We start from the raw sequence: 15,090 nt of genomic DNA, 5'->3' as shown, positions 1-15,090 counted from the left end.
CCTAGAGGCATTCAAAGTCTTAGGGAGCTGATTATAAAATTATAGAAAACAAAGTTATGCACAAGATGGTGGCATGGAGAGTGAAGCAACTAAGTGCTTTCATTTTTAAACAACAGGTTGTATTATTTTCTCTTACTCAACAAAGCAACTGACACAGTGATGGAAAGAACAGGGTGTGTGTGGAAAGCCTGATAAAGAGGTGCAGCTGAGGAGTTGTGGGAACCTTAACCAAAGGGTGAGAAGTGAAGTCTAATTATCTAACAGCAGAAAGGCCAAGCCTCAAAGAAAGTAGGTCAAACCCAAACATGCACAAACCTCTCCACTCTAGATATGTTTATCAATGGCTGAACATCTTGCACACTGTAATGAGTTCAGATGCTAAAAAGTTACTGTGAAGGTTAATTCTAGGTGTCAACTTGATAGGATTAAGCAATACTGAGAAACTTGGTAAAGCTATCTTTTTAGGTATGCCCATGAGGGTGTTTCCAGAAGAGTTTAGCATGAGATCCTGAGTGGACAGGATGAGAAAGATCCATCCTCAATATGGGAGGAAACCATCCAAAACACTGGGATCCCAGAGAGGCAAAAAACAAGAGAAAAAAGGTGAATCAACCTCTCTATCCGCTGGAGCTGGGATATAATATACTCTTCTCTCCTGTTTGTGGACATCACAGCTCAAGACTCTTCAGCTTTAGGTTCCAGGACTTACACCAATGGCACCACTGGCTTCCCTGGTTTTGTGGCCTTCAGACTTGGACTGAGCCACGCTACCGGCATCCAGGACTTATACCAAGGACACCATCAACTTCCCTGGTTCTGAGGCTTTCAGACTTGAACTACGCCATGATACCAGCATCCGGTTTGCAGATGACCTATCGTGGGACTTCTCTTCACAATCTCATGAGCTAATCCCCCTAATAATCCCCTCTCATATGTTTATAACATATCCTATTGGTTCTGTCTCCCTAGAGAACCCTGACTAAACAGTCACTTCTAAACCTCAAAGGATGAAGTGTTTAAGGTCTTTATTTTCTATACATTAGCATGTCTCTAATAAAAGTTTTTATTTCAACAACTAGCTTAATCTGAAGAAGCAGCTTAAAGAGTGTTATCTTTATGTCAACTGAAGGATGACCTACTCTAAATAACCTTTCCGAAAACCTCAAAAGGTTAGCTATCAAAATATACAATAGTAAGTCAAAGAGGCAGTTGATAAAATGTTCTCTCAAATGCAAACTCAGTATCTTTGAAGCAGCTAAATCATTAGTGGATCTGAAAAGCTGCTGTGATTGCAGGATTACTTTTTTCAGGAATCATGTATAGATATACCAGTATATGGTCTGTTTGTGGGGCAAAAGATTAACAGAAAAATTAATATTTTAGAAGTTTAATAAGAAAACAGAAAATATATGTAAATCACAAGAAAAAAATCTCAAACTTCATGACTACAACTGTTTTTTAAAAAATCTCTATAAAGTATTTCAAACCAAAGCCAGAGGAACGTAAGAGATTATTAAAGCTTTCAAGATTAAACAACTCAATAAAAATTAATCATCCTCCTTTCCTAAATCCGAACAGAGGTTTCATTTTCTAAAATCATATTTTATGATCAGGCATGAATGCCAAGGCAGCATATGATCATGTTTAAATGCACCAAGTAGTGCTCACGTATTGCTACATTTCAATATAATCAAAACAAAATGACAGCTAGCAAAAAAATGTTATCTAAATTTAAGAGATATCCTTTCATATAAAAGCATCCCCTCAAAATGTGCCAAGTTATTTATAAGGAATAGTTCCTTTCTCTCCCTCTTCCCGTCCCTGCATATGATTCAAAATATAAAACTAAGAAGACATTCATTACTTCAAACACTTAATCTAAAGCTACTTGAGCCAGAAATCTAAGAGTTCATGAAATTGAGACAGAAATGTGTAGTTTTATATATTAAACCAAACACACTTGGACATGATCTAGTTATATTTTGGGATTCAAAATGTTACTTTTTTTAGTTGTTTTTTTTAAAAAATAATTTCAACCTTATTTAATAAAGGTGAAACAGACATATTACAAAATCTAAGCAGGTTGCAATTTTCCATCCTTACCCTCCCGTCTTCTCTCCTCAGCTTCTAAACCAGGCAGCTTATCATCTACCTCATATTCACAAAAATATATCTAAAACAGTTTCATTGTTGCTTTGAGTATTAGCTTTCAACCTGAAGCTGCAAACATTTATAGTACGCCTCAGAGTAGCATGACCTGTTCACTTTGTAGAGGTGCCAGTTTAAACAGAAAACACATATAGACATTTAATATGAGAATGTTTTTGATCCATGTACAAGTAGCAGAACTTTCCTTATTTTTAGAATTTGCAATTCAACTCTAATTAATATTTTGCTCCAAATAAAACTTTATTATCTTTACACACTAAGTGAAATGTTTTTATGGTCTCAAGAGTTACTTGACCAATCTAGACATAAGTTTACTAAAGTATAAATTTAGATTAGATTGTATAGACGTAGAAAAGAAAATCTTAAAACATTTTTATCTACATAGAAAGAAAACCTATTTACACTGCACCTGGTTCTCTAGTGTTTAGAAAAGAAAACCATTAACAAAAATGCTCAAATTAATCCTACATACACTTAGAAGGAAAGATGAGAGGAGATAAGCAATTTCTAAACCATCAGCAAATAAGCTAATTAAATTTCCTCTCCTACCCAAAAAGAATATGTTCAGAAAGTATAGGAATCAGCAATATCGCCACCCTTTTTCAAACTCTGCAAAATTAGGTATTCTGCTCCCACTTGTATAACTGTATGGACAACTCCTCCACCAATATTTTCAATTTTAACTTAACCACAATCACGTTTACAGCTTTATTAAAATTAAAATACACATTTTAAACATTTCAAATTTAACATATCAGTTTTAAAGAGAAAACAAGACTAATACTTGTAATTATGTTTAAAAAGTATTTTCGCATACATCTTCTCATATATTCTTCTGAAGAAGGTATCAGGTTATGTGTTCTTAAGAAGAAAGAATAACAAAATTGTATCAGCCTTAAAATCCAATTACTTCTTTTAAATATAGCTTATGTGAGCAGTATATGCTGTACCTTCTCAACCCTGGTTTCAGACACATCACTTGGGGAGTCTGTAGAAATGCCTACGCACAGGTACCACTCTCAGAGACTCAGATTTAATAAGTTTTAGGTAGGGCTCAACCACTGCTATTTTTTAAAACTCCCAGGTAATTATAATCTGCCACTAGAGCTGAGAATCACCTAAGCCAGTGATGCTCAGCCTTTAGCGTGCACAGAATGACCTAGAAGACAGACTGCCGGACTCCATGCCCAGAATTTCTCATTCAGTAAGTCTGGAAGGGCCTGAGAATCTGCATTTTAATAAGTTCAAGGCGGTGATGCTGGTCTTGTGAATATACTCTGAGAACTACTGGATAAGCATATCAGCTAGTGGTTCTCAAATTTGCCTATACACTAGAATCACCTAAAGAAATTTTTAAACTCTTGATAGCCAGGCACACCCCAATCCAATTACATCAGAATCTCTGGGGTGGGAGACCCAGGCATCAATATGTTGTAAAGTTCTTAAAACTAAAAAGGTTTATAAAGCCATTAATATGATAACGGGTAAATGAGGGTACTTCAAAAAGTTCATGGAAAGATTTGTATTCTCTTTTAATTTTATTTTTCCACGAACTTTTTGAAGTACCCTCGTATAATGATTTCCCAAGAGAGTGGCTCAGTATACAATATTTCCAAAGATTTTTGGACCAGAAACACATCTGTCAAGGCACATAATTAACAGCTCTGAATGTATGAAATACTAGCCTATAGGATAACGAGACATTCTCCTCCAACCTTGATCCAGCCTCATCTTTTGCCAAACCCTTCCTCTCTCCACTGCATATATCCCTGTTAAAATACTAATAGCTCTTGATTGCAATTATCTATTTTAATGTGACTGCATTAATTCTACAAGCTGTTCAAAGTTGGAGGCTGCATCTTATTTATCTTTGGTTCTCCAGTGCCTAGTATGATGCTAAGCATAGCTGGTGTGCAAAAAACACTTGTTGAGTGATTGAATACACATATATATCTTACTTTCTGTAGAAAAGGTATTGTCAAGCATGGCTTTTATGCATCCTAGAGTAAGCAACAGGTTTTATACTTGAAATCAAAACTGAATATTTCTCCCTCATAGAGCCACTCTTATTCAATACTGCTTTAAATTACAGGGACTACTTGAAGCTAGAGGTAACATTTAGCTTGCCTTAGAATCTGCCATGTTTTTAATTCATTAATAACTTAGGAGTGGCAAAAGGTCTTGATAATTTTTTATTCTAAGAATCATTTAGGCCAACTGTGATCCAAAAATAGGTAAAAATGCCTTTTACATTAACACTGAGATAAAATTTCCAGAAACCATTAAAGACAAAAGAAAAAAAAAAAAAAAATGCCTACTGTTTTGAAAATCCAAGTTTATCAAACTTGGACACAGCAAAATCAATTAATTTTGTTTTTGTTTTTACAAAAAACAGCATTTTTCTGCTAGCAAGTTGCATATCTAATTCAGGTCAAGCAATTTTGGTATATACCAATAAAATTGCAAAGTTTCGAATTACCCTCCTTTAGTACCACTAAAGAAAGCATGTGATTTCATGCTATAAAGTTGCTATAGTCCATTCTGTAGCTATCTGGCACTATATTTCCTATATAATACATCACAAATGTTTAAAATAATCACATACGTGTAAGTCTCAAAGCCCCATAAGACTATGTTGCTTCTCAAACTTATTTCAGTTTGTAGTACTGTGACACGGAGGAAATCAGTAATGTCAAAAAATATTAACATATATTTGTTTTAAAAGGGTAGTGATAATTACCTTAACATATATTTATTCCACAAGTAATTACCAAGTGCCCATTATGTGCCAGGTACTGTTCTAGGAACCATAGTCACACAATAAAAAAATAATAATTCTTCATGAATCTTACAACCTGCCATATATTTTTTTCTAGAAAGAGAAAAAGTGAAAACATTTTTGTGGTCCAAACTAGATATAGAGATTCTTTGCAGGGAAGAAAAAGTTGAATCTAAAAGCCATTAGTTTATAAAACTTGCTGGAAGACTTCCCAAAAACTCTGAAAAAGCTGATAAGTCTAGAAGAAAGAGAAAAGTAATAAATAAAGAGAACTTTTAAATTAATGTAGTGTTTACCTCTGAATTCCTTCAAGGATATCCTTCACGGCTGCCATTAATTTTTGAAGATATATAAATGCTTCTTCAAATGATGCTATTTTTGAAGTTGTCAGAGCTGAATTTGAGCCCAGTCTTTGAAACACATCCAAGCTAAAATAGAAAAGATACTCATAGGTACACATGCATATTCATTGTAATTCAAGTACTTCCATTGCCAATGTCAAAAATAAAGTAATATTTATAATTCATCTCTTATAATGCTGATCTATTTAAATTAGAAATAAAAGATACTGACCGTGAAAGTCACTAACATTTATGCAAAGTATCTAGGTCAGACACTATACAAGTCTAACCTAAGTCATGTTGTAAAAGCTGTGTGAATAATGTTTCATTCTAAGAGACCACAGAGATGGAGAAGTAATACTATTATTAATGTACATTCAAGTCAGTACTTACGAACATAAACTGAAGGAAAAAATTAGATATTAGATTGAGTATCAGTTGAAACTAGAAGTTTACTCTAGAAATTCCACTTCTAGAAACCTAACATAAATTAATAATTATTTACAATTGGGCAAGAATTAGTAATACCCTAAATGTCCAATAATATAGAAAGTGTCATGTAAATAGTGAATTAGCTACTTGAAGAAAGACCAATCTATTAAAATGATATTTATGCCATTTATGAAATAGAAATATAAAGGTGCAGAAAATTTACTTATAGAACATAATAGCAACCATATAAAAATCAAAATATGCTGTACTGGGTTTGAATAGTGTCCCTCCAAAATACGTGTTTACCCAGAACCTCAGAATATGACCTTATTTGGGCCAGGGTCTTTGAGGATGTAATTAGTTAAGTTAAAATGGATTAGAGTAGGCTCTATCCTATATGAAGACAAAGGAATAGGAGTGACACGTCTGCAAGGCATGAATTGCTGGCAACCACTACAAGACAGGAGAAAGGCATGGAACAGATTTTCCTTCAGAACTTCCAGAAGAAAACAACCCTATAGACACTTGGATTTCAGATTTTTGGCCTCTAGAACTGTCCGCAAATAAATTTCTGCTGTTTTAAGCTACTCAGTTTGTAGTAATTTGTTGTGGTAGCCCTAGGAAACTAATACCTATTACTAAAAGCAAAGCTGGATGTACATAATAACAATAACGGTGCTAATTATGATAGCCTTTAGGTAGCAGCACTCAAGGGCATTTTCTCCCCTACTTTATAGTACTTTCCACGTACTCTTTTTGTAAGTGTGGTGAAATACGCAAACAGAAAATTCACCATTTTGACCATTTTAAAGTGTACAGTTCAGTAGTACTGAGTCCATTCACAATGCTGTGCAACCATAACCACGATCTAATTACAGAGCACATTCATCATCCCAAAAGGAAACTAAAAACCCATGAAGTAGTTACTGCCCATTCTTCTCTTCCTCCACCAAACCCCTGCAACCACTAATCTGCTTTCTGTCTCTGTGGATTTGCCTATTCCAGATATTTTGTGTGTGTGCATTTATTGTTTTAAAAATAAAAAACAAACTTATTTTATTTTTAAAAAGTACCTTTAAAAAAATTGTATACATTTAAAGCCTAGTCATCATAGAAAATTTGAAAAATACAGGAATGTAAAAAGAGAATATGTAATGCCCATAGTCTACCAACCAGAGATAGACATTATTAATATTTATCAAGGTCTACACTCGGTTGTGAGGTATAAAAGTAAAAAAAAAAAAAAAAAAAAAAATCCACAGATTCTTTCTTCATCTTTTTCTGAGAATACAGGAAAATCATATCTGTGTGTGTATGAGAAAAAGAGAGACAGAGATTAAAAGAAAAAACAGGAAACAACACCTTCCAGGAAAGTCGTCAGTAAATCGAAACTCTACATACTGGGTACTATTATTCCAAAAACTTCCATTACAATTTTTATATAGAATTATACAGTTTAGGTAAAAGGATTAGGGCACTAAAAGCTCCTCCTCCAGGATTTATCCTAAATGGTAGAATGTAGGAGAAATGATGAAGAGATGAGGATGACAATAGCTACACCAGACATAGGACTGGCAGAAACAATAATCTATTCCTGCAGGTACTACTACTTTTGCTCCTGACTCTTGAGATTCATCATCAAATCCTGTTGGTTCTACCTTTAAAATATACCCAGCATTTGACCAATTTTTATCTTCTCTACTACTACTACCCTGGTCTAAGTCATCATCTTCCATCTGGATTTTATCATAGCAGACACCTAACTGGCCTTCCTGATTCACCCTTGTCATTTCACAGTCTATTCTCAACATGGCAGAGCGATCATTTTTTCTGATCTTATCATTACTTTGCTTAAAACTGTGCAGTAGCTTTTACTAACAGTAAAAGCCCTAAATTCTTACAATGGCCTACAGGGCCCTAAACAATCAGCACACTCTCTCTTCCCACCTCATCTCCTTCTACTCTGCCCCCTGTTCACCTTGCTCCAGCTACACTATCTCCCTTGCAGTTTACTGAACATACCAGACATGTTCCTTCACAGTCTTTGTAATTTCTCTTCCTGGAAGAAAGGAATTTCTTGTAATTTCTTGTAATTCCTGTAATTTGGAATGCTCTTCCTGTAAATAACTATATAAACTTATTATACTTCCTGTAATAACTATATGCCTCCCATCCTCACCTCCTTCAGGACTCAGCACAAATTTCATTTTTTAAATGAGGGTTTCCTTGAAAAAAACTGTAATTCGCACTCCTTCCTAAACAATGTTACTACTCCTCCTTTCTCTCCTTTCCTCTTAAAACTTGAGACCATATGACATAATACCAAGTACCTGAAACTTTTTTTTAAAGCGATAAACACACCATTTCCCCTTGATTCTAGACTTTTTTAGACACTCAGCAATTTATTAACTATAGCTAAAATTTATAGGAACTTCACTTGAAAATGTGTTTTAAGGTTGAAGAAAAACATATTGAGTATATCTTTTTAAAAATATAACTAACATACTGTTTAAAAATATTTACTTTAGGTTTCCAGACTTTTTGGATACACTGTTTACATTTTATTTGCCCACTTCTTACCACTAGAATGCAGATAAATATTTTTGTCTGTTTTTCTCACTGATATATGTATATGTTCTTAATACTAGATTGTACCTGACACACAGCAGATGATCAATACATGTTTGCTAAATAGGTGAATGAATGAATGAATATTTGACTCAAATGTATATCTGAGGTTGCTTTTACCTATGAGAATCTGCTTCAGCATTTCTTAAGCCTCATTTAAATGATTTTGATTTCTATTCTCGTGCAATAAGTTTGAAACACACACCTCTCTCTCTATAAGCTTGTTACCTATCTTTGTCTGTACTTAAATGTATGTGTGTTCAAAATTATCTAGGCTATATCAAAAAGTATAATGGGTCGCCTACATGCTAATTCACTTAAAAGTTGGCTGGGAGCAATCCTCATAACTGATAAGCTGGCTTTCCCTGGATTTCACAATTTACAGCAAATACATAAAACACAGTTGCAAAATAATCACATAAGGGATGAAAAATATATACAAAGATTCTATGGACACCATGCATGTTCTGATAACTGAATCTGCAAAGCCAGAAATGAGAATTTATTGTACTACTTACAGTATACTTCAACCTTCCTTTTAATGATGAACAAAATATAGTTCTTTTAAAAGAAGTTGATTATATACTGACTTTCAAACATAAAGACTTCACTTTTTCTGAAGTAGTTTAATATGAGTATACTGATTTTTTTAAAAAAGGATCAAAAGAGCAATCTGTTGTAAAATAATTGTACAAGTTATTACCCACAAAACTAAATCTTTTAAAAATAAGACTATGTTTTATTTTCAATTTTTACTCCCAAATCACCATAATTGTCTTGTTTTTCAGCAAAAATTCATAAAAGATGACATCAATGAAATTACTTAATAAAGCCTAATACTGAACTTAATTGAGAAAACTCACAGAATTCTAAAAGCAATGGTTAGAAATTTTCAAATTTCTCATAAGGACCTTTTTAGAACTAAGTTTGAATAACCATATATCAGTCCTGGAGAAACTGGAAAGTCTCCCCCTCCTCTCCGCCCCCCCATCTCAAACTCCTCCAAAACAGCAGTCTTAATGTTACAAGTTCACATACTTTCTGCTATGTTGATAAACAATAAACTAGTAGAAGCTATCTCAGATATTAATACCAGGCCGTGAGTGTGTTGTAAGACCTAAGATATGATAACAAAATAATAGTGAGCAACAAAACAAAAACAAACAAGAAGCTATCACATGTTGAAAAGAAAAGGATACCTCTGTAAGAGGTAAAACATTTTCACAAGTCTGAAAAGATATAAGGAAAACGTAGTAAATCTGTAGAAATGGATTGGTCAATAAATATATTTCTTACCTTACTAAAAGAAAATTTTGGTGCATATAATGGCATGTATTATATTATGGAACATTAAAATATTTAGCTTAAAGTGAAATTTTTAAAAAGTTACCACTACTTAGTTTCTCAGTAAGGATTTGGGTCAACTGATTAGTGCCAAAGCAACAGAGAACATTTAATAAACCACTTACATTCTGAGCCAGCTATTGGTAAATCCTTAGATAAAACTTTGGTAAACTTTATTTTTTGTTTGTTTTTTGGGGGCTGGCTGTTACAAGGATTGAGCCCTAGATCTTGGTATTATCAGCACCACGCTCTAACCAACTGAGCTAACCAGCCAGTGCCTAACTTTGGTAAACTTTAAATGCCATATGTCATATTAATACTTACCTAGTATCTGGGAGAGGTAAGTTAAACATTCTTTAGGAAAGAAGACACAATGGAGTTGAAATCAAATTAAAGGCATATATGTTATATCTAAAAATTGTCCATAGGGCCAGCCCGTGGCTCACTCGGGAGAGTGCAGTGCTGATAACACCAGGGCCACAGGTTCGGATCCCTATATAGGGATGGCCGGGTTAGCTCACCAGCTGAGCGTGGTGCTGACAACACTAAGCCAAGGGTTAAAATCCCCTTACCAGTCATCTTTTAGAAAAATAAAAAATAAATAAAAATTGTCCACAATCCAAAAGTCATGAAATTTCAGAATATGTAGGGACCTTAAAGATCATCTAATCCTATTCTCTGATTTTAGATGAACAAACTGAGTTTCAGAGAGACTAGATGATCTGCCCAAAGTTACTCTCTTTATGTCCCACAGGAACCATGTTTGCATTTTTCTTAGTAAACAAAATCTTTTTGTTCAAATAATGTTTACACAAAATAGAATATGCAAAAATAGATCAAATCAATTTAATCAATATTAATTTTTGTTACATTCACTTTATTATAAAGTCAGCCATTAAGAATAATGAGATGGTTTTGAATATAAACATTTCAAATCAGAGTTATAGATGAGAATTCCAATCTATTTTCAGACTCATGAAATTCTAGATTATTAAATAAATTATTAAATTGGTTATTAAGTAGTCAATTTTAGAAAATTATCAACCAATTAACTGTCAAAAATAATTTTTTTTATTGGTTTCACCTTCATAGTATTAATAAAATTCTGAGTCACAAAGAAAAGTAATAACAAAAGATAAGAAGGCAGTTTGTTTAATTATAGTTCCCGCTGCAAACTCAAAATACACGTTTAAAAAAAATGTCTCAGAAGCAGGAATGAAAAATATAAGGAAAAAATTTTTTACACTGAAATCGTTAATAGTATCTAACACTTACCCAAATTCCTTATAAATAGAAAAGACACCAAAAACCCGACCTGATGTGCTATAAGTTCACAACTGATTACTAAACCATGGTACAAGTAGATGGCATTTACAGTTATATGTAAGTGCTGTCATAATTTTATGAGTAATTGTGAATGGGTTCTACCAGACCTCCAAATGAGCATCTCTGCATAAAAGGCCCTCATACGATTACGCTGAAAAAGTTCTGCAGTGACTTTGGTATATAATCAGGCTTGAGAAGCAATGAAGTAAGCTTAAATAAATATTATTGATAAGGCTATACAAGCATCTTTCACTTACTGAAATACTATTGTGTAAAGTCTATTATCCAGAAAGCACACAGAACTCTCTAGTATGCAACACAAATGCATGTATATTATACATCAACTCCAAGGTACATAAAGTACTCAAATGTTTTCTAAAGGAAACAAAAATTGAAATGTCTTAGATATGAGTTTTATCTATTTGGTTTTAATCTATTTTATTTTGAATGTAGTAATCCCTACCTGGTATATATGGTAACTTTCTGCTAACCAGAATATCTGATTAGCCAAAACCTTAAAAATACATTAAGACTGGAAGAAAAAAATGAATAATACCTATGCTTTATATGAAAATACAAATTTGTAAATATTGTCTTCTTTAGCTCATATGCCAAGTATAGTTATTTCGTAGAATGATAGGCTATAAATTTGTTGGAAAAAACCTTTAATTATGGCTGAGGACTAAAAATGAGCCCCAAATTTAAAATACTGTAATAGCCAATTGAGGACAAATGTTTATTTATTTTATTTATTTATTTATTTAAGAGATGACCGGTAAGGGGATCTTAAACCTTGGGTTGGTGTTGTCAGCACCATACTCACCCAGTGAGCTAAGGGGCCATCCCTATATAGGGATCCGAACCCGTGGCCGTGGTGTTAGCAGCACCGCACTCTCCCGAGTTAGCCACGGGCCGGCCTGAGAACAAATGTTTAAACAGAATGCTAATATTACTCCGCTGTTCTTGTGAACATCTAGAACAAATAGATTATCTTAATACAGAACAACAGTCACACTGGACCCTTAAACCAAAATCATACTACAAAACATTGGCTTAGCAAATTAATTACATAAAGATTATCAGCTTGGGGAAAAGTATAGGAGGGAGTATCCAACTACTTTACAATCAGTGGTTTTAAATTATTTTTTAAGCTACTCTAGCAGCAGCTTATTTAAAGAACTACTTACAGTCTCTATGTCCTTATTCTACCAAGACCAAAGTATTTTATGAAGTATTTTTTCCTTTGAAACAAAAGTATTTCTTTCATTTAAAAAACAAAAAAATCTTACATGAACTTTTCCTAATCCAGACTGATCTTTTTAAAATTATTTTCAATTTTATTAAGGCCTTGTATCCTGCTGATTTGTTTAGTCAATCTAGGTGACTTTTCTTTTGTATTTGACATATATAGGCAATGCCTCTTATCAAGGTTTCACATCTGAATCACCTGAAGAGTTTTCTTCTATGCATTCTCTCAGCTTCATTCAGTCCTACTGAATCAGAATTTCTAGAGATTGAGTTTAGGAATACTTATTTTTAAAACTCTACAGGTAATTCTGATGTGCACCCCTATTTAAGCATCACTGTTTCGAACGTACCAATTTGACAAAAGGCCCTCAGTAAAACAATCCAATACATTAAACTCACAACCCAAACATAACACTGTTTAGTGAATAATAGTAATAATGGAAAACCCTTTAAAAAAGCAAACTTGTAACTCTAGAATTAAAAAATTCTTGAAAATTTAGTACCTGTCCTGATATATTGTAATCCAAATACTCTCTAGGATAGACCAGATTTCTTGATGCCTGTTGGGTTGGGAAAGATAACCCGAGGAAACAGTGATTTCTTGGTTATGAGACTTCATCACAGAAGTATCTTCCTGCTTTTTACTCACTATGTTTTCCGAAGAATTTGGCTTAAGTTTTGTCTTCACCTGGGGAAATAAGAATTACATAAAAATGCCGCTAGTCCTTCACTAGTAAATGAGAAAAACAGAATGCCAATTGTGCTCACACATGTTCTAGCTATCTGAGAAGTACTGGCCATTCTTTTTCTTTTATTATGTACAGAATATTCCCAGAAAAACATCAGAACTAGAAATGATATTTTCCTTTTCCATTTAAACCAAACAATATTTCCAATTTATTTATTATAGTGACCTTTCTTAGCTAACATGCTAATGTCTGCACATATGGCATTGAACTAGAAAGAGGACAGCTAAAATACAAAGATAAATAGTTATAGCCAAGCTTCCAAGCACCTTACAATCCAGTAAAGTTAACTGTAAAGGGCTGCAAAAGGCTGTTTAAAAAAATAAATAAATAGATAAATAAATTTTTTTAAAAAAAAAAATATATATATATATATATATATAATTTAAACCTTATGTTGTGGGCAATGGTGAACAACTGAACTTCTAATTTAGGCAGTGATATATTCAGAACTGTACTCTAAGACAAACTGAGACAGAAACAAGTGGAGGTGAGAAGACTGGTTAGGAGGCTCCTGAAATAATCCAGGAGAAGAGTCCTGAGAACCTGAATTAGGTATAAAAAGGTAGTTACATAAAAAAAAGTATGCAAGAAATATTTAAAAGACTTGGGACAAAAACTAGATTTAAGGACTGAAGGAGGGCCTACGTTTTTTTTAATGTAGATGCTTAAAAGAATAATGGTACAAATAACAGAAATATAGGGTGGCTATAAATCTAGAAGAGTGTGTGTGTGTGTGTGTGTGAGTGTGTGTGAGTGTGTGAGTGTGTGTGTGTGTGTGTGTGTGTTTTAAATAGATCAAACCCTCTTGATTACTTCTCCAGAGGAATGTAAAGACACAGTTTTATTCAGTAAAAGTCAAATATATCAATACTTTGAAGCAACACATCTCAGATGCCTATGAAATGGATGGAAATGCTATTTTAATGTACCACATTCATTGCAATTTAAACAACACATTAAACTATGCATTGCTGGTAAGGGACAATACACTGAACATACCATATATCACTATGTAATAGCAACAAACCACTTTAAAGATATTTGTCTGTTTCCAAACATTATGACCTCCTGTAGTAAAGGCAAGAAGAAAGGCTGCTTGCAGATGAGAAAAACAGGAGAAACCAAATGTAAGTTTTTTAGTTACATGTTGACTTTGTGGTATGAAAAGATATCTAGGTAACAATATCTATCAGGTAATTGGATGCAGATCTGCAGCTGATAAAATACAGTTGAGACTCATTGTCATGCAGACAATCCTTAGAAGTAGATGAGATTGACAGGGGAGAATATAGCAAAAAAGAAGGAAAAAGATAGACAAATTGAAGGAGGAAAGGTGGAAACTAGCAAAAATAAGATAGGGGAAGAATCCGGAGTATACACTAGCAATAGAAGCCAAGAAGACAGGCTTCAGGAAAGAAGGATGAACAACATCAAGTGCTAAAGAAAGGCTGAGAAGATGGAAGAGTGAGAAAAGCGTGGACGTGATAATTAGAAAGCAAATGACAACCAATGGTTTCTTTAGAATCTGAAGATAGAATTCTACTTGTAAAGGATTAAGGAATAAGTGAGTGAAGAAATGAAAACAATGGTAATAGATTGCTCTTTTAAGAAGTTTGATAGTTGATGGCAGGAGACTGCAATAAATAGCATGGCCAATGAAAAGTATTTATGAATAGAAGAGATCTAAGCATACTTTAAAGCAAAGTAAAAGCGATATACTATTGATTATGTGATTTTTTTTTTTTCTTTAGGGTTAGCCAGTTAGCTCAGTTGGCTAGAGCGCAGTGTTATAACATCAAGTTTAGGAATTCAGATCCCAGTACAGGCCAGCTGCCAAAAAAAAAAAAAGTGATTATTAACTTAGATTTTTTTTAAAAAACATAAATAACATATAGAATGGGAAAAAAATTAACTATGAGTTTAAAAACTTGTTTTTTTGGTCTTGGCTCTAGTGCAACATGCTTTGTGAACTTAAGTGAAATCACTCCATTTCTCTAGGCTTAAGTTTCCTTCTCGATTTCAAAGGTTAGTTCCATGAGTTTGCTAGTTTATGCTTATTCGATTTTTTTAAAAA

General features: G+C 33.5%; 1 protein-coding gene across 1 annotated transcript in view; it reads right to left on the bottom strand.

The window, feature by feature from the left end:
* The window catches only part of SWT1 (SWT1 RNA endoribonuclease homolog), a 112,314-nt gene that overhangs the window by 59,927 nt on the left and 37,297 nt on the right, over window positions 1-15,090 (bottom strand). The window contains exons 15-16 of the mRNA XM_063105345.1: window positions 12,771-12,955; window positions 5,245-5,376 (exon numbers count right to left, since the gene is read on the bottom strand). Of these exons, the coding sequence (XP_062961415.1) occupies window positions 5,245-5,376; window positions 12,771-12,955 (317 nt within the window). The remainder of the gene's footprint in view (window positions 1-5,244; window positions 5,377-12,770; window positions 12,956-15,090) is intronic.

Source organism: Cynocephalus volans, chromosome 8 (genome assembly GCF_027409185.1).
Source record: "Cynocephalus volans isolate mCynVol1 chromosome 8, mCynVol1.pri, whole genome shotgun sequence".
In the NCBI taxonomy this organism is placed as follows: Eukaryota; Metazoa; Chordata; class Mammalia; order Dermoptera; family Cynocephalidae; genus Cynocephalus; species Cynocephalus volans.
Note: the sequence above shows the minus strand (reverse complement) of the source record. Positions and strands in the feature narration are given on the sequence as shown.